This window comes from Gadus morhua, chromosome 8 (genome assembly GCF_902167405.1).
Source record: "Gadus morhua chromosome 8, gadMor3.0, whole genome shotgun sequence".
Classification (NCBI taxonomy): Eukaryota; Metazoa; Chordata; class Actinopteri; order Gadiformes; family Gadidae; genus Gadus; species Gadus morhua.
In genome coordinates, this window is record NC_044055.1 from 14433183 (window position 1) to 14453182 (window position 20000).

General features: G+C 48.4%; 1 protein-coding gene across 5 annotated transcripts in view; it reads right to left on the reverse strand.

Annotated features, from left to right (window-relative positions):
- Positions 1 to 20000, reverse strand: part of LOC115549170 (microtubule-associated protein 4) — a 55684-nt gene that overhangs the window by 19430 nt on the left and 16254 nt on the right. For 4 of the 5 annotated variants that reach the window (XM_030364219.1, XM_030364216.1, XM_030364221.1 and 1 more), the window contains exons 3-6: positions 19487 to 19573; positions 18254 to 18337; positions 17615 to 17833; positions 13455 to 14840 (exon numbers count right to left, since the gene is read on the reverse strand). In XM_030364219.1, the coding sequence (XP_030220079.1) occupies positions 13455 to 14840; positions 17615 to 17833; positions 18254 to 18337; positions 19487 to 19573 (1776 nt within the window). The remainder of the gene's footprint in view (positions 1 to 13454; positions 14841 to 17614; positions 17834 to 18253; positions 18338 to 19486; positions 19574 to 20000) is intronic. The other variant, XM_030364217.1, reaches the window with a different exon arrangement.

A 20000-nucleotide genomic window follows, 5' to 3' on the forward strand; every position in this document is an offset into this window, starting at 1 on the left:
CGAAAGAATCAGATCAAATCTATATTTAATAAAAATAGAATACGATGGGATACATAAACAGACATTATTAAATGAACTACATAGCATTATCGCTTTTATTTCTATTACTATTATAAAAATAAAAGGCACATTATGTGATTATCATGGTGATTATTATGGTACTACTGGTAGTATATTAATATAACTGATACTGCTAATATATTGATAGAACATGTACGACTAATATACTACTATTAGAGACTTCTGAGACTAATATATTTATAGAACATGTATGAACTATATACTAATAGTACAGACTACCGCAAATATATGAATATAAAATGCATGAATTACATAATACTAGTACAGACTACTGCTTATATATTGATAGTACATGTATGACCTATATACTAATAGTACAGACTACTGGTGATATATTGAAAGTAGTACTTATATAATATTAGTACAGGCTACGGGACCTGGTAATATATTGATAGAACATGTACGGCTGCAGCCCCAGCCAGACAGATGCGTTGATCTGCCATGCTGGTGCTCATATCAGAATTCCTCCAGCCACTATCAGCAGAACCATGAGTCATCCAGACGAGAACTACTGGCTCTCTCACACACACACACACACACACACACACACACACACACACACACACACACACACACACACACACACACACACACACACACACACACACACACACACACACACACACACACGCCACACACACACACACGGATGAACGCAGACTCACAAGCACATAGCCTCATGCACACACACACACACACACACACACACACACACACACACACACACACACACACACACACACACACACACACACACACACGCACACGGACAAAGACACACATGCTCACATGCTTGCACACATGTACGCACACTCACAAATGCATGTGCGCACACACCACAAGAAAACAAACACAAACATGCATGTCCGCACACTCACACATGCATGAGGGCACACACCACACGCACATACTCCCACACAAAAGCTGTACCAGCTTTAGACACAATATAGACCTGTATCTGCAGAAGCACACTGCAACACAATGCTGCTAGCATCCAGCTTCCATCCCCCCCCCCGACACACACACACACACACACACAGGGACAATGTTTCTTGCCTTTCTCATGCATGATATCTGTACACACGCCTCTGGACTGCAACTAATACAGTGCACACACTACATTACCCGAGGACACCGCCATCTGTGGCTTCCTAGCTTGTTTCCTCTTGACAAACACTGCAGATGGATCGATAGGTGGAGGGGTCGATATTGACCCATCAGAACCATTCAGTTGACCTTGCAATGGACAAGCTCATAACTGAATTACATGACTCTATGGGGACTGGGTAGAGATAGAGAGCGAGCGAGAGGGAGAGCGAGAGCGAGAGCGAGAGCGAGAGAGAGAGAGAAATAGGTGGGGAGATCTTAACCTCAATTTATTCCAGTTATGATAACCAGTATATTTCATGTCCTTATAAAATTGCAAGTTTTTTATTGTATTCGTTTAGCTGCATGTGGGCAGATGGTAATTTAAAAACAGGTTCACGTCACTGCAAAAAACACACATGTGCCCACTCATATACGCACAGGCAAATGCACACACGTGTGCTCACATACACACACACACACACACACATACACACCGACACAGACAGCGTGCCAGAAATAGCAAGTCTATATTTGAAAACAGCCACTCTCTGATCAATGTTTCTGTTCTCCCTCACAACCAGAGACTGTGAAACACAGCAAGACAGATGGGGAGAGAGAGAGGTGGATACAGAGAGTGATATATATATAGATAAATATAGAGCCAGATACTGTATAGATAGATAGATAGGTAGATAGATAGATAGATAGATAGATAGATAGATAGATAGATAGATAGATAGATAGATAGATAGACAGTCAGATGTATTCCTAATCAACTGACCTAAATGCTACTCTAGCGGCCTACAAAGGTCACAGCAAGGTTTCCTGTGGAGCGTGAATAGAGGGTCGATACAGCACCACAGTGATCTAAACCCTCAGCACTGAACCCCTCGCTTGGCAGAACCCAAGACCTCCACCATCTCTACACCTCAAATGTCGCCTCCGTGCACAGTCACACTCCTACAACGCATCCATCCCATCCATGCCTCTATGCTGCCTCATTTGAGTTGAACATTGTGCGGCTGGCACCTTTGGAGCGTCGTCGTTTGTATTGCGTGACATCAAATTGCGCTGTAGCGTAATTGAAATGTCTCCTGAAGCTTAACGTTTGCACCTATCTCCACGCCCACTAAACCTCTAACGTCTCATCCAACGAGGGCCCCGCTGGGGGCCACTTTCGACACCTACCCGCCATGTTGGGCCAATTGCTATGGAAACCGTTGACGGGCGGGACGACAGAGGGCGGGACAGGAAGTAGCACGCTGGTCTCGCAGCTGCCGTCGTGCCTCCGGGGGGGCGGGGACGAGGGCATGGCGGCGGGCCCCGCCGTCAGCTGGAACGGCATCATGCTCGCCATCGCCATGGAGACGCCGCCGGCCGCACGCTCGTCGGAGACGGTGAACGAGCGGCGCACGGCCGCGTGGGGGGGGTGGGGCCTGATGGCCGCCGACCCCGGGGACCCCGGCGAGCCGCTGGCGTTGCCGGGCGACGGGTAGGACTCGGCCACCATGCTGGGGACGGCGAGGTGGGAGCAGTCGGACATGGCGCGCCGCACCGTGCTGCGCTGGGGGAGCTCCCGGGGCGGGGCCTCCGTGCCGGACCGGCACCTCCCCGGCGCGGCCGGGCCCTCGGCCTCGCGGCCCGCCGGCTCCGTCCGGACGGGGCCCCCCAGTCCGGCCGGCGTCCCGTCGGTGTTCTGGAAGCCCGGCGATCCCAGGGACGGGCGTCCGGAGGCGGGGTCCTGGTTCGGGGGGCCCAGAGACGGGCCCGACGCCAGAGGCTTCTGCGGACCGGCGGCGAGGAGGAGGCCCTGGGAAGGTAGGAGGGGTGTCCCGGGCCAGGTGTCAGGGGAGGGCCCGGAGGGGGACGGCGAGAACGGAGACGAGGAGGAGCACGAGCGAGGGCTGCTGGGGCTTTGTCCCGCGCTCCCCAGCCACAGCCCTGCACCGCCCATCCCCAACCCCACCCCCGCCCCCCCACCACGACACCCCCCCACACCGCCGGCTCCTCCTCCTAGCCCCGCCCCCTCCATCTTCAGCGCCCCGGGGCCCGTGCCGGGCCGCGGCGCGCCCCACGGCCCCGAAGACCCAGAAGGCCCCTCTTTCCCGCCGGGGCCTGGGCTCCACTCCCCCCCCGTCAGAGTTATCTGGGGCCCCACCACGGCGTCCGGGCCGACCTTAACCTCCGGCGAGCTCCGCTGGGCGGCAGCTGCTGCCGACTGGGCCTGGCGGGGGCTCTCAGGGTGCCAGGCGGACGGGGGGGCCGCAGGGGCAGAAGGAGGAGGAGGTGTCCGGCAGGGGGCGGCTGGGAGGCAGGGGGGGGGTGAGGCGGGGCGGGTGGCGGCGGCGCTGGGGTTGGAAGGCGGATGCCCAGCTGAGGCAGGTGGATACCCGCCCAGGCTGCTGCTGCTGCTGCCGCCGCCGCTGCCATGGTGGGTGGCCATGCCTGGCTGCTGGACGTGCGAGCCAGAAAGAAAGGACATCTTCTCTCTCCCGTCTCTCTCTCTCTGCCTCAAGTTGCGCTCACTTGTGGATCCGTTTCTTTCCCTCAAAGCTTCACTTGTCTTCTCTGGTCTCGTCGACCTGCTCTTTACCCCCCCCCCCTCTGTCTCAGCTCCGTCTCTGCTCCGTTCCTTGAGAATGTTTGAAGTGTTATTCCTCTGGCTGCCTCCCTGCTCCCTCACCTCAGCTGGCTGGTTGTTTTCCCTCCCCGGCGGTCCGGATCAGAGCGCGCGTCCCCGGAGAGCAGGCATGGCATCGGTATCCAAGGTACGAGCGGGTTGAAGAGCAGCGGCGGACGCGCGGCGGCGACGCGTGGAGGAGGTATCCGCAAAGACGCGCGTGTGTTCTCCGAGGCGTGCACGTGTGTTGGAGTGCGTGAGGTGCATGTGCACGAGCAGTGCGGTATGTGTCTGTGCGTCTGTGTGTGTGTGTGTGTGTGTCCGTGTGAGACAGAGAGACAGAGTGTGTGTGTCTGGTCTTCTCGGCTTCACTCTGAGCACAGCACCGATCAGCTGTGGGGCTAAATTGCACATCGCTCCCTCCCTCCCTCTGTCGCTCTCTCGCTCTGTTTCTCACTCACTCTCTCTCCCTCCCTGCCTTTCTCTCTCTCCCTCTCTCATTCTCTCTCTGGGTCTCTCTCTCTCTCTTTCTCTCTCTGTGTCTCTCTCTCCCTCTGTCTCTATCCATCCCCCTCTCTCTCTCTTTTGCTCTGTATGTGTGTGTCTCTCTCTCTCACGCTGTAGCTCTCTCTCTCTCTCTCTCTCTCTCTCTCTCCCCCTCTGACATCACAGTCACATGACAACCTTGTATATTCTCTCATTCGCTGGACAAAAATCTCAGCTGCTAGATTCGGGCAAAACATGCACAACAAAACACATGCATGTCCAAACGCACACACAAACAGGCACACACTCACAAACACAAACACACACACACACACACACACACACACACACACACACACACACACACACACACACACACACACACACTTGCACGCAAACCCACACATGCAAGTGCACACACTAACACAAATCAATGATGGCCACCAAACAACATCCTCTAAACAGGAAGATGATTGTTGTTGTATTGGTTTTAATTGATTGTGATTTGTTTTTGATTCATTATGAATTAATGAATAACCATTATCACTATGACTCCCTGCATCACTATTTAGATTGGTTCTACTCCATCAGAAAACATGTAGGGGAAGGACACCAAATGGTCCACTATGCTAGTTGGCTAGCAGGCTTAGCCGCCCTCCTGTTGCATTTGTGTGGTGCATTGTAACTCCTAGCTAGGCTAGAATCCCATCTCGCTCTTGTCTCATCTCTCGCAAAGGGAGAGCTCATCACTTCCCTGTTGATTTGTGTCACAATGACACAAATCAACCAACTCCCATCATGCATCTGTTAAGCGGTGTGGACGTGACCCCACTGGTACCCGGGTTGTCATCGTCCATTATGGCTGACTCCATCTCATAAAAGGACAGCTTAACACACACACATGCAGAGGCTCGCAAACACACACACACACACACACACACAGACACACACATGCATAGGCTCACAGACACACACACACATGCATAGGCTTGCAGACACACACACACACACACACACACACACACACACACACACACACACACACACACACACACACACACACACACACACACACACACACACACACACACACACTCCCAGACACAAACACACACACACACACACACACACATACGCACACACACACGTTTACAGGCACAAAGGCACATACACACACAAAACAACATCCCAAATTAAATTGACAAGAGTACCCTGTTCTGCTTCAATGATAATGATTGAACATTATTACATAATCCTCCATAAACAATGCATTCACTGTACTCTCTCTCTCACACACACACACACACACACACACACACACACACACACACACACACACACACACACACACACACACACACACACACACACACACACACACACACACACACACACACACACAAACACTTAGAGAGCAATATACAGGGACACAGAGAGGGAGTGTGAGAGACAGAGAGAGAGACAGAGACAGAGACAGATAGAGAGAGCGAGTGGATGTTTCCGGTGTGTCTTTGACCTCGATGGACCAAAGAAAGGCAAACCTTATGCAAGCTTTCCCCACCGTTTATCTGATGAATGAAGCCAAGCTGGACCCCTTAGAGACAGGTTACACAAGAGGTGGGGTTGGTGGCTTCATCAACTTTTTAGTCGCCCCTGAATAGTTATTTGAAGATGTCTAGACCTCTCGCAATATATTAGATAATATATTATGTATTATGTTTTATGTTCCATTCCTGTGATGAATGGGTTATTTATATGGAGGAATATATCAAATTTTGGAATGCAGAAAAGGTATCCTTTAAAAAGAGTTCAGATTGGTTCTCTGGTTTTGTATCTAACGGAGGATTACTATTTTTCTCAACCGACTGATGCAAGAGAAAGGCATCTCACTGTATATTTTTCATGAAACACTCACAGACACACACAAACACAATCACACACATATACAGACAAACACACATAAACCCACTACACTACACTTAACTAAACAGCAGCACACACACGCTCACAACCTCTATTTTTGACTGATTTCTGAGTCGATGATTTGAGTTACCATGACATGCTGTGCACCTTGCACTGTGTCCAGTATAGTTAGAAGGTGGGCTTTAATATAAAAAGTGTTGAACAGATTAGTGCTGTCTACTCATTATGTTACATAATACAGGTAGGTCACCTTGAAATGCCTGCAACATCATGACAGTGAAATTCCAACAAAGTAAAGTAAATAGCAGTACAACTTTTAATAATAGTGCAATCTATGAGGTAATGGTTCATCCTCTGTAGGCAGTCAGGCTATGCAATCATTAGGGAGATGATAGCCCTCTATTCTGGATTGATGCAGATACCAATGCAATGCATTAATTAAATAGATATTTTTCTGGTTCGGACAGGTTAATGCAGAGGAGAGGGATGAGGGGGAAGATATAGGAAGTGAACCTGGAGCAAAACATATGAATAGGTGACCTGACCACATAACCCAGTCTGTAGAGTGGAAGTCAAAATTGTATATCGATTTATATTTATGTACATACAATTCTTGAAAAGTCCCAGCCACCTGCCTGGCCACTGACAGCTATGAACGTAACTGGAGACGGCAAAGAGCCGTTCTAGAACACATGTGGTCAGAACACAGTGGGTCTGGGTCTGGTGTTCTGGCTGTGAAGACCAGAACACCAGACCCACAAGACACCAAGGTCACAGACACTCCTGCACCTGTGAGGCAACATACGGACACACCCACACCCACCCACGCGCACACCCACCCACGCACGCACATACGCACGCACACACGCACACACACACACACACACACACACACAAACACACACACACATCCTCACACACATCCACACACACAAACATATCCACACCCACACCCACACAACCACACACACATCCACACACACACACACACACACACACACACACACACACACACACACACGCACAAGCACACCAAGTTGTTTTTGAAACAGCTGTTGACGATGGATAGAGACCAAGGTACAAGGGGGAGGGGGAGGGGGGAGGAAAGATTAGGTTAGAGAGAAAAAGGAGGGGAGGAGGGAGAGCGAGAAGGACGAAAGAGAGAGAGGGATATAGAGAAGGAGGGAGGGAAGTAGAGAAGGAGGATGGAGGGAGGGAGCTGGAGGAGGAAGCTGCAGCTGGTGGGCAACAGGGTTGGTTGGAGGATGAGGGGGAGGAGGGGGGGAGGGAGAGGGGGAGGAGGGAGTTGGATCTTGTCAGGGTGATGCTATTTTTACCTCCCGACCTTAGTGTCTGTCACACCCAGTCCAACCTCTTCTTCCACAGCCTTTTCTCATCCACCCTCTTCCCTCAATCTGGCTCCCAGAGTCCCTTTGTTACCACGGTAACCGCCTCCCATGTCGCCTTGGCAACCCCACCCCCATCCCCAGCCACCATTCCTATCCCCCCCCCACACCCCCACCTCCCAGCACAACCAGGAGCCATCACCGCATCACACACATGATCACGCAGACACATGGCCGCGCACACATATACTCAGATACACATCAGACACACACCGCATGCACACACACAAACATACATATACATGCACATACATAGATACACATGGCCGTTGGAGGAGGCTATAATTATGGGAGCCACTCATTACCACGGCGACGCAGGGAGTCTAACAAGCAAAGAAGAGAAGTGACGCGGATAGAGGGAAAGAGAGAGAGAGAGGTAGAGAGGGGGGTAGGGATGGATGAGAGTAGAAGGAATATCTAAAGAGAACAAGAGACACAGACAAATGAGCACAGAAAGCAGCAACAGAGTGAGATAAATAGAGAGAGCAAGGTAGACGGACTCAGGGGGAAAATAAAACTTGAAAAGAGATCAGGGAGAGAGGGATTGGAATGGTGGGTGTTTGAGGGAGAGTATAGGTTAGTAGACAGAAGACAGATAGATAGATGTAAAGAGGAAGTTATATATAGACCTGACCAGAGAGAGAGAGAAAGAGAGAGAGAGAGAGAGAGAGAGAGAGAGAGAGAGAGAGAGAGAGAGAGAGAGAGAGAGAGAGAGAGAGAGAGAGAGAGAGAGAGGAGAAGAGGGCAAGTGTGATGAGACACCCAGACGGGAAGTGATGGAGAGAGAAAAAAATAATTCAGGAGATAAATAGAGATAGACGGATAGAGGGAGCATGCCGTCAAAGGTAGGTCAGGAACAGAGAGCGAGAGCGAGAGCGAGAGAGAGAGAGAGAGAGAGAGAGAGAGAGAGAGAGAGAGAGAGAGAGAGAGAGACCGAAAAAAGACTGTGCCGACTATATTCAAACCGAGGACCGGAGGCATCTCTGCGACAGTGTGATGTCACAGCAACAAGTCTAACCAGTACTCTGAGGAGACAACCACTGCTTACCATCAGACAACAACATGCATTCGCACAAGACACAACACACTATTTGTAAGTTACTCTGGAGTTTGCAAACATTACAAAATATCTTGTGATACATAGCATAACATAGTGTAACATAAACTAATATAGATATATTAATGGCTAAAGAGACCCTACACACACACACACACTCACATGCATGCACACCAATACAAACCCATGCAGCTGGCTTAGGTTTAAACTGCATTCTTAGTAAAGGTATAGAGTTCATGTGGTGATAAGCTGCAATGCAGAGCCAAAATGGAGGATCAGTCTGGTGTGCTCTGTATTGGCACACAGAGCCACAGCCCTGCGGAGCAGGCATGGAGGATCAGTTTCACTGGTCTGCTGTGCACTGTATTGGCACGTGGAGAAACTGCCCTGCAGAGCCACCATGTGGTCAGACGGACACACTGCATTTGCGATGACGCCAACTCAATGGAGCTTAATCGGGCATATAAGCCTCTCGCGAGCCTGCAAACATATTTTGCAAACACATACAAGTAGCTGGCCTGCTTAGAATCACAAAGAGGAAAGCTAGTACGCAGGAAAATGTTAATGTGTGGCTTGGCAGCAGTCCAGTCCAAATCCAGTTAAGGAACTATTTGTGGTGGGGGGTTGGGGGGGGGGGGGGGGCAAATAAATGATTACATAAACATACAAATAATAATCTGCTTATTGCTATTACCTAATCAGTGACGCTTGTGGAACGGCATTGATGATCTATTCTACAGCTTCGGCCTCGTACCAAGAGCCGAATGACAGCCGTGGTGATATCCAGTAGAACTCCCTCCTTTGGCATATTGCCTGAATGAACAGTCCCTAGTTTGGGGGTGGGCTGGTTGCTTCAGGGGAGACCACGGCCCATTGTTTGTTGGTGTCCATGTAAAAACGACCACAGCACCATAAGTTATTAAGCATTCCTATGGGAGCGATCCACTTGAAGTGCTGTTGAATAAATGATAAACTCCTGGCTCTCTATTTTTAATAGGACATTCATTTGGAAGGAGAGAGTAAAAACATTTGTGTGGTGTTCAGCGTGATGTTTGGATACCTCACATTGTTTTTGTAGCTACAATTATTTTATTTTCTCTAAATGTCAAACGTCTAGGTGAACTGACATTCTGAAATTCTAGATATAAAGATCACAGACATTAAGCTTTTTATGGGAAAAAAAAAGTTTAGGAACTGCAATGTCATATGTGTGTGTTGTCTCAGATCGAAGCAACTTGCATTTTTTTTATACATTTTGCCACTAGATGGCGTCAATGAACATGGCTTCTATCCATCTCCTCCAGACAGACCTACATACAATTCCTCTGCATACTGTAGCAATGATTAAAAAGTAATAGTGAAACCAGGCAGCTTTAATGCAATGCTTAGCTGTCTATATATTTTCTGTCTTGTAAATCGAACCACGATGGACGTACTGAAAGACTGACCTAATTGTCTGTCTGTCTGTCTGTCTGTCTGTCTGTCTGTCTGTCTGTCTGTCTGTCTGTCTGTCTGTCTGTCTGTCTGTCTGTCTGTCTGTCTGTCCGTTTGTCTGTCCGTCTGTCTCACTCTATCCATCGCAATATATTGAGATCACTCAACTTCTAATTGCCTCTCTGCCTCTCTCTCTCTCTCCCCAAATTTTTCTCTCCCTGCTGAATGGAGAATGTGCATCATCAGCAGCAGTGCAGGGTTCTCCATGACCTCTGACCTCCCGGGTGATGCATGGGCTGAGATGATGGTGTGGAGGTGGAGAAGGACAGGGCCCTATAAAAAGCCCTGCTCTTCCCTCTGTGTCTTATGTAAGGCTGTTAAAGAACTCCAGCATCAATATTACATCTCAGCAAGAGAGAGAGAGAGAGAGAGAGAGAGAGAGAGAGAGAGAGAGAGAGAGAGAGAGAGAGAGAGAGAGAGAGAGAGAGAGAGAGAGAGAGAGAGAGAGAGAGAGAGAGAGAGAGAGAGAGAGAGAGAGAGAGGGGGCGGTCTAGAACTAGAGTGATATGTACTGTCCACTCACACATATATATAATGTATACACTCTTCTTATGTAATGTATGCTTTCTACTAATCTCTCTCCTATCTCTCTCCCATCGGTGAGAGAGCAAGTGAGGGAAAGCTAGCTTTACCCGACTCACAGGAAAGAGAAGCACATTGCAGTATTCTTTCATTCAGATCCCATTCATTGAAGACAAACAAGTTCCCCGGGGGGAGGACGCAGGACACAGAGCAGAACCACGCCACCGTCCTTTGAAGACGCCATTTGAATCACAATCCTATTCGGCCCTCTCCTTCCACACAGAAGAACCCAGTACTCAGTACCGGCTGAACAAGGGCGACCAGTGAAGGAGACGGCCCGAGAACAGAGCAGTCCTCGTCACCAGACAGAGGACACTCAACAACACCAATGAAATAGAAAACAGATATTCTGTACTTGCGAGTATTACTGCACAAACTGTATTTATATTGATTTTGTGTATTTATCTATCTTTTTAGCCCTTTTATTCGAGATTTGTATCCCTGAACGAATGCTGACATGTACACCAAGATGGATTTCTTGCACATTTGTACTTCGGCAGATACATTTCTGATTCTTCGTTAAGTTGTCTGTAAGGAAAACCCTAATTTGTAGCATCCACTAGCATCCAGGCTAGTGAAATACAACGAGTCACCTTCATTGTATCTATACCATTGAAGGTCTGCACGTCCACTACACATGAATGACGTGACTGGGTACACATAACGCTTGATGCTTTGAATGCTTCATGTCCATTTTCAAAATTCAGCAGAGACAAATTCTCCCAATCAGTGAAGTGCAACATTGCGTGTGGCATCCCAAAAAAAGCGGGAGACATTTTTGACATTGAAGAAGCAGCAAAGGTCATTGTTATATCAATCCACTGAAATTGTTGTTGACGTCTGTCTTCGAGGAAAACCGCTATCACAATAGCATAAGCATGATGAGAGAAAGAAAGTAACATGGTTTACCTTTGGTGTTCAAGATGGCCGCATCGGCAATAGTGGGCAGAGAGGGAGGGAAAGAGAGGAAATAGACTTTTAGTACAATAATAGAATCCATTTCGCTGCAAATCTGTAACTTCGGGCAAAAATAATCAAAATGTTTCTGTTCAATATGTGGAGAAGGTTGTAGATACATAAAACTACAGTTATTATCTTCAGTTCTTGATTCTCCTTTAACAGATTCCAGTGGAGTTAGCTTAAAATATCCAATCATTTGAAATAGTTTTAAACCTGCATCGTGCAAATATTTCACCACAGCCATCGCTTTGGTTCAAAATATTTGATACATAGATGTTTTGATTATGAGTTTGGGTGTTAATGTAATTCTTCTAATCACTTTGAGAAAACAAAGCGTTGGCTGCTGTCAAAACGTGACATGGTGCGTGTTTAAAGCTCCTTGAACACAACAGCATTATAAAGTACAAGCAAACACATATCAGCATGAACAGGTCATTCAGGACATGTAGGCCTATTAGAGAGAATCACACTGGAAGATCAGCCAGAAACAAGCAGGGGGCCACATAACAGTATTAAATGGGATAGAGACACGTTGAAATAAAGTAACAGGGATTCATAACAGTATTAAATAAGAGAGAGGCACGCTGAAGTAAAGTAACAGGGAACATAACAGTATTAAATAGGTGACAGACACGCTGAAGTAAAATAACAGGGATACATAACAATTAAGAGAAAGTAGCAGTGTTGAGAGAAGGGAACAGGGAAACGGTATTAATTAGGAGAGGGCTAATTAAATAAAGGTTCCTCCCAGTGAGCCAATACGCCCTTCCCTGTTTTGTGATTAAATTACAGTCGGCGGTTGAGGAAAAGATGACTAAGGAAAAGATGTTAAATCCAAGGTATTCCCATTTTTGAAACTGCATCAAATAAACGACATGTAGGAAAGAAGATTAGTCTTTGTATAGGTGGTTAAACAGGTATACCATAGATGCACATGAAAATACAAATAAATCCCTGGCATGCATGCTCAAGTAAGCTAATTAATAAACACTCTATATCAGACTTAACATGATTATTGGTATCATTATTGGCTGGGTATCAATCAAGCTATTAAGCATATTTACATTATTATTAAAAGTATGTGAGGCTTTAGAGTGAGGGATCGGCGTTAGCAAGTTAGCTAAGTCAGCAGTAACCTATTAGCACACCAATGGTCCATGTGTATCTATGGTACTTATGGGACGCGAGTAGACAATCAGGAGGAAAACAGCCAGTGCAAAGAATAGATATTAATGGTAAAATTCAAATCATGGAAGTGTTAAGAGTACCAATAAAGCGATGCAAGGTAGCCAGGCAAGGAGGTCAACAGAGGAGGATGAGGTCAATAGACGGCTACTGGTAAGGTTTACACCGCTCACTGGGGTCCAATGCTGGGCGACCAACGTCGCCACAAAGATGTGTTGGGTTTAGTGGAACATCAGCGCCTCCGTAACCTTTACGTTAGCGGTCAATATTGTGTGTTGTTGATGCATCGGACCGTAATCGTTACAATCAATAACTACGGCCTACACCAGTAATAATAACCATAAACGAGGGGCCTTAAAGGACGCAGAGCCATGCACTTTGAATTACACGACCCCACAAACCCGTCAGCCTGCTCGGAGCAATGCCTCCTGATCCATAGGATGGGGCCGTACGCTGTGCTATGACGCTGTGCTATGATGCTGTGCTATGATGCTGTGCTACTATTCTCAACTAGAACTCTTGACTAGAAAAGCCCCCCTTTGTCTGATAATCTGCCCTGTAGTTCACCAACCTTCCAGCAGGGGGATTGTTGGCGGTGGTGGCGACGAGGCGTCCCGGTGCTCTGAGTGTGCAGGGAGACAGGGAGCAGGTGGGGTGGTGGGGGTGACGGAGGTGACGGAGGCAGGCGGTGGGGACGGTGGGTTCGTGGTGGCGGCGGGAGTGGCGATGCTAACCGCGGGAGGGGGCGCTACGGTGCTAGCAAGGGGAGCGGTGGTCAAACTCTGGCTGGGTGTGGCCGCGCAGCTTAAGCTAGCCGCGGAGGACACGACGCCTGGGGGGGAGGAGCCAAACGGAACGAACGGCTTGGCGTCGGGGTTCAGCCCCGAGCCAATGGGAGCGGAGGGGGGTGGTTCTACTGCGGCGGCGGCAGCGGCTAAAGGGGAGGGGGTGGAGGGCGGGGCGAGAGTGGTGAGAGACACCTCCGGAGTGTTCTTGGAGGGGGAGGAGGCGGGGTGGCAAGCGGTGGGGTGGCAAGCGGTGGAGGTCTGTAGGCAGGTGGCGGTGGTGGTGTCGGGCAGGGTGGTCTTTGCGACCATGGAGGGTGTGTGGGTGAGGGGGGTGGTGGTCTGGGAGCTGGGGGTGGAGGCCGGCGGTGTCTGGAGCACTGAGTCCAGGAAGGAGAAGGTCTGGGAGACCGGGCTCAGGTTCTCCCCCGACAGCAGGCCTAGGCTGCCGCTGTCGTCTGCCGCGTCAGCTTTGGGGGCGCTAGCCACGCTGCTGATGGCGGTGGCGGCGGGGTCGCTAGCAGCCTCTGTTCCCTTAGCGTGAGCTTGGCTGTCCCGGGCGGTCAAGGGGAAGTCATCGACGCACATGGGCTCGTAGGAGCGTGCGGAGGACTCGCGTGCGGCTACGCCAGCGCGGGCAGGGTTTGTGACGCAGGTGGGGGAGCCGAGAGGCTTGGAGCCGGCGGGGCCAGGCTGAGCGTCCGGTCCCCAGTGTGGGGCCCCCACCACGGGCTGGCAGGGGGACGGGGGCTCCTGCGGAGGGCCCCACTCCTCTGGGAGCCTCATCCGACTCTTATTCTTCCTCCCTCTAACCCTTCCCCCTGCTGCTGCTCCTCCACCTCCTCCTCCCCTCCCCTTGATATCCCACTCCCAGCTCTCTTCCTCCTCCTCCTCCTCTTCCTCCCCATCGTCTTCCTCCCTTCCTCCCCTCTCAGTTGCTGTGATATCAGTGGAGGCGGGGCTTATCATCCCGTTGCTCCCCGATTGGCCGTTCTGCCTGTCCAGCATGTTGTAGACCTCGTCGCGGCTCTTCCTCTTCTTCTTCCTCCTCCTCTGCTGTTGCCTGGCAACCTCTCCCTCGGGCCCAGTTCTGTGTGGACCCAAGGGCTCCGAGGCAGAGGAGGCGGAGCTGCTGTCCTCCAATGAGCCGCTGGGGGAGAGGGCGGGAGCTGCTGCGGGGAGGGGGGGGGGAGGGTTTTGTAAGAGGAGGTAACCAATCACATTCTGTGTCAGAGAAATCAGCCCCCCCCAAATAGGCTAGCAGATAAGGGTTCACCAGAAGAAGGAGGGGCTTTAAGTAAGGCTGCTTAGCTCCATCCACAAACCCTTCCACTCTGGAATCATCTTTAGAGTCAGGTTTTGATTTGTTTTTCACACGCTACTAGTGGTATTGGTTATTGTGAGTTATTTAGGCTCTCTTGGTCGGTACATTACCGTTGAACCTGATAAGGGCCATGTTTGTTTATGTCTTATAATATGAAGGCACTGTATTCTCTTTTGTAACTGTATAGGATCACCTGTGAATTGGAATCAAATTTGTATGAAAGAAACTTTAGCCTGTGACAGCTAGGGGGCACTAAAGTCAATTCAATACATTCCCACACATATTATGTCAGAGCAAGCTACTTCAAAGAAAAACTCTTAACCTGCAAGGTGATACACAATGTGTAAATATGGATTATGCGTGGTTAAAACAATAATGCAGAAAAAGTCAGTTGTTTGGCAAGCAGGAAATCTAGTGTGATTCTCTCATGACCATCATCTTCATCCTCATCATCATCATCCTCCTCCTCATCATCATCATCATCATCATCATCATCCTCAACATCATCATCACCACCATCATGTTAATCACTTGTGCCAACCCAATGGCCTGGTGTTGGTCATGTTGGTCCCACATTTAACACACACACACACACACACACACACACACACACACACACACACACAGGAGGTGGTGGAGGTGCATCGTTTTCTGGGTGGTTTTCCAACCACCGACTTCACCAATGAAACCACTACAGCAATGTATACATCTTTAATAACTTTTTAGTATATATGAGTATTTCCTATCCACCCGAACACAAACCTGTAGGAGCAGAGCTAAACAGGGAATAAAGAGAAGAACCAAAGATAGAAGATACAGATTAATGTGATATGTTATCACAGACTAATCAATAGCAATATCACACTAGAACTGGATCAATAAAACGTCTTAGATGAAAAATGATACGAAGACATGCAATATGTACTATACAAACACGCAAACGACAAAACATAAGACACACAACTCAATGTAGCACAATGGACAAACCAACCAGGTGCCACATCGCTTTATGCATTTGAGCTTAACACTGCATGCCCTCTCTCTTTCCTTGCTCACTCACTTCTCTCTCTCTCTCTCTCTCTCTCTCTCTCTCTCTCTCTCTCTCTCTCTCTCTCTCTCCCTCCCTCTCCCTCTCCCTCTCCCTCTCCCTCTCCGTCTCCCTCTCTCTCTCCCTCTCTCTCTCTCTCTCTCTCTCTCTCTCTCTCTCTCTCTCTCTCTCTCTCTCTCTCTCTCTCTCTCTCTCTCTCTCTCTCTCTCTCTCTCTCTCTCTCTCTCTCTCTCTCTCTCTCTCCCTCTCGACTCTGAAGTCATTTCTCTCAAGGACTATACAAACATAAGTGGACACTAGACTCCCCAGTCCTTGGGGAGGGGGGATGTCCTACTCTCCATCTATCAATCCTGCACCTTCAGACCTCCTGGATGTAAAGCTGGATCCTGCGTCTCTCCTCTTCCAACATCCCATAATCTTAAAGGGGAACCCTCTCGCTGGGTTACACGTGTTGTACAAATAAAAGATCTCTTCAACATCAACTCCGTTTCGCAAGAAAGTGGGACAAATCCCTAATCGGACCAATGGAAAATGCAAATCTCGGACCATTGAATTCACTGATCAAACTTTCTGTTATTTATTTCCCGGAAACCCAGTGGATGTTGCAGATCGCACATAAAAGCTGGAGCTAGACACGCCTGCTAGGAATAATCAGACCGCCCACCTCTGGAAACATGGCGACTGTCCTCCTGTCTGTCGCCTCTGCGTCTATCTACAGCTGTCAGGTCCGTGAGGTGAGGAGAAGGCCGGGGTGTCTAGCATCTATTATGGATGTGTTATAGGGTGTGTTAATGGAGAAGCCTTAACCCAGGTCCTGTGACCGTGGCCACGGCAGCAGTTCAGCATCAGGAGTGCAGAGTGCTGCGGAGGCTGGCGGCCATTTTGAAAAGTGGAGGTAGGAATCTCCAAGTCTTTGTATATGCAACTTTGTATATTCAACCATGTAGGGGTTGATTTATATTTTCATGCGTTGGTGGGCTGCTGTTGAATAAATACACTAAAATCTGTAACAATATATTGTCTAAGAGTTCTCAGTGCTTCACAAAACACTGGTAAAAAATAAGTTATTATTCTTTGACGCATCTCCCACGTTGTCTTTCACACGTTGTCAGTAAATCCATTGTCACCATTAACATGACTGACTCAGCACTTTACCATGAATAAAAAAGGTCTACTTGAAAAAAGCAAACGGTTGCATAACAGCTGGCTCCTAAACACTAGTTGGTTAGCCAGCAGGGCTATCTTTAGTGCACCGATACAACAGAAAGAAAGAAACAGAGCTCCAAAATAAAATACCTCACCCTAACTTGTCCTAATTTGTAACCAAAATCCTACCATAATAAACACCATATCATAATTAACCCTGCTTAATGTCAAATGGCGCACAAGGTCGAGCGCGAATGTTTTTTATATCTTTCCTCTAACCCTCCTTCCTATTCTCAATAATGGAGGGAGAAAAACAACAACATTAAATCCTGTTTACCAAAGTCCTCTTTCACTCTATCTCCACCTTACCTCCACCCACCCGTGCACTCCTGTGCCACTCAACCAAGCGCCCCCCTCTCCTTCAGTACCTGAGAACTGATCCATGGAGTGGACTCCGGATCCGGGGGAGGTCTTGAGTGGAGAGCTGCCCCCGGTGCTGCCAGCGGTCTTAGGGTCCAGTCCAAAACCTGGAGCTGCCTGGGCGAATCCAGCTGGACTGGGGGAGCTCATGCCGGACTGGAAGGAGGGGGGCATGCCGGCTCCCATGCCCATACCCAGACCTGTACCCATCCCAGGTTGGGAGAACCCTGAGGGGGGAGAATCGGCGGATGGAGAGAGAGAGAGAGAGAGAGAGAGAGAGAGAGAGAGAGAGAGAGAGAGAGAGAGAGAGAGAGAGAGAGAGAGAGAGAGAGAGAGAGAGAGACATTTAATTTTTTTATCTTTTATTTGTATCAAGTTTTACCTTTTAGTGCTTTGGTAATGGATATGTTTGTTTCCCATGTCTATACTCATATTCATGTATAATAAGTCTATTGAATGAGATCGAAAGAGATATTCTGAAATCAATCAGTTTAACAACATGACCTAGCATGGAGTTTAAAGTGTGTGTGTGTGTGTGTGTGTGTGTGTGTGTGTGTGTGTGTGTGTGTGTGTGTGTGTGTGTGTGTGTGTGTGTGTGTGTGTGTGTGTGTGTGTGTGTGTGTGTGTGTGTGTGTGTGTGTGTGGACCTAGCATGGAGTCAGTCACGCTGCTGTCCTTGGTCTTGGTCTGACTCCACGGGTCAGACCCACCACCCACCAGGTTCTTAGGACCTGCGGGAGATAGAGAGAGGTAGGGAGCGAGGGAGAGGACGAGAGCAGGAGAGAGGGAGAGGACGAGAGCAGGAGAGAGGAGAGATTTAGAGCCATACGAGGAGATGGACAGAGGGAGTTGAGGAGAAGGCAGCAGTAATATAGATAGAAAGAGTGACAGATGGTAACAAAGATGAAAAGGAGAAAGATAGAACAAACAAGAATGGAAGAGACAGCGAGGGAGTGAGAGAGAGAGAGAGAGAGAGAGAGAGAGAGAGAGAGAGAGAGAGAGAGAGAGAGAGAGAGAGAGAGAGAGAGAGAGAGAGAGAGAGAGAGAGAGAGAGAGAGAGAGAGAGAGAGAGAGAGAAAAAGAGAGACGAGAAAGGCACTTAAAAAGCAGGATGAGGAATGGTCAACATGAAAGGGAAATAATATGGGAAAGAAGGGAGAGGAATACAACATGAATATGAAGAAAATATCAGAGGAATATTAAACAAAGATGAATAAAAGGGATATATATATATATAGAGAGAGAGAGAGAGAGAGAGAGAGAGAGAGAGAGAGAGAGAGAGAGAGAGAGAGAGAGAGAGAGAGAGAGAGAGAGACAGACAGACAGACAGACAGACAGACAGACAGACAGACAGACAGACAGACAGACAGACAGACAGACAGACAGACAGACAGACAGACGGACAGACAGACAGACAGACAGACAGAAAGACAGACAGACAGATAGATAGATAGAATGATGGGTCGTTGCTTCTTTTATGTTGCCGTTAAAGCACGGATAATGGAAAAGTTGTCCGTACATTCACACCTTTTTAATTTGCATGATTCCGAAATGTCTGTGCTTGTTATTGTATCAACCCACGTAGCTCGCATTACATTGCTATGAATGCACGAGCTAGAGCAGTTTGCAGTTCATTTAACGGCCAGAAGGGGCCGAAATTAGGAATATCTGATTCTTACACATCATTGGAAAAGATCTATACATTTAATTAAATTATTTTCCACAAAGCTAAACACGGTTTGAAACCCATGGCTTATTTCAGTCTACTCTAGACTGCATTTAATTCACATAAAATGAAATACAATATGTCAGTACCGTAGTTTAGTGACAATTAAACATATAGTACTTTACTGGACATGTAGCCCCTCCCCCTTGCTCACCTGACAGGTAGTCAGAGCTGAAGGCCGGCTGTCCAGCGGGGTCCTGGCGACCCCCCAAAGACATCATCGATGACATCATCCCGGGACCTGGTACAGACAGAGGACGCACACGCCTCAGTAATGAATCTCAGGTCACTCGCAAGCCTTTTCTAATAGCACCGTTCTGTCTCCTGTGTTGAATGAGGGAATGTTCTGGTATCCAAGGATAGCAAGATAGCTATCCTTGTTAGCTTTCTTGCTAACAAAGGTCAGAAAATGTATTGTCTTATCTGGTCTACATTTTATCATCTGTCAACACGACCGAGTTCAACAAATATCATACAATCAAAAGATGTTGATCTGTTAAAAAATGGGAAAGATAATGTTTAAAGTTGAAAAAAAGTTCAAAGAGTCGTCTCCTACATACTCGTTTCCCCTCCCTGTTGACCACACTCATTTGTTCTACAGGCTTCCATATGAATCTTATCAAAAAGGAGGATAGCCTGACGCAAATTGCCCCACGCACCCCAATCTG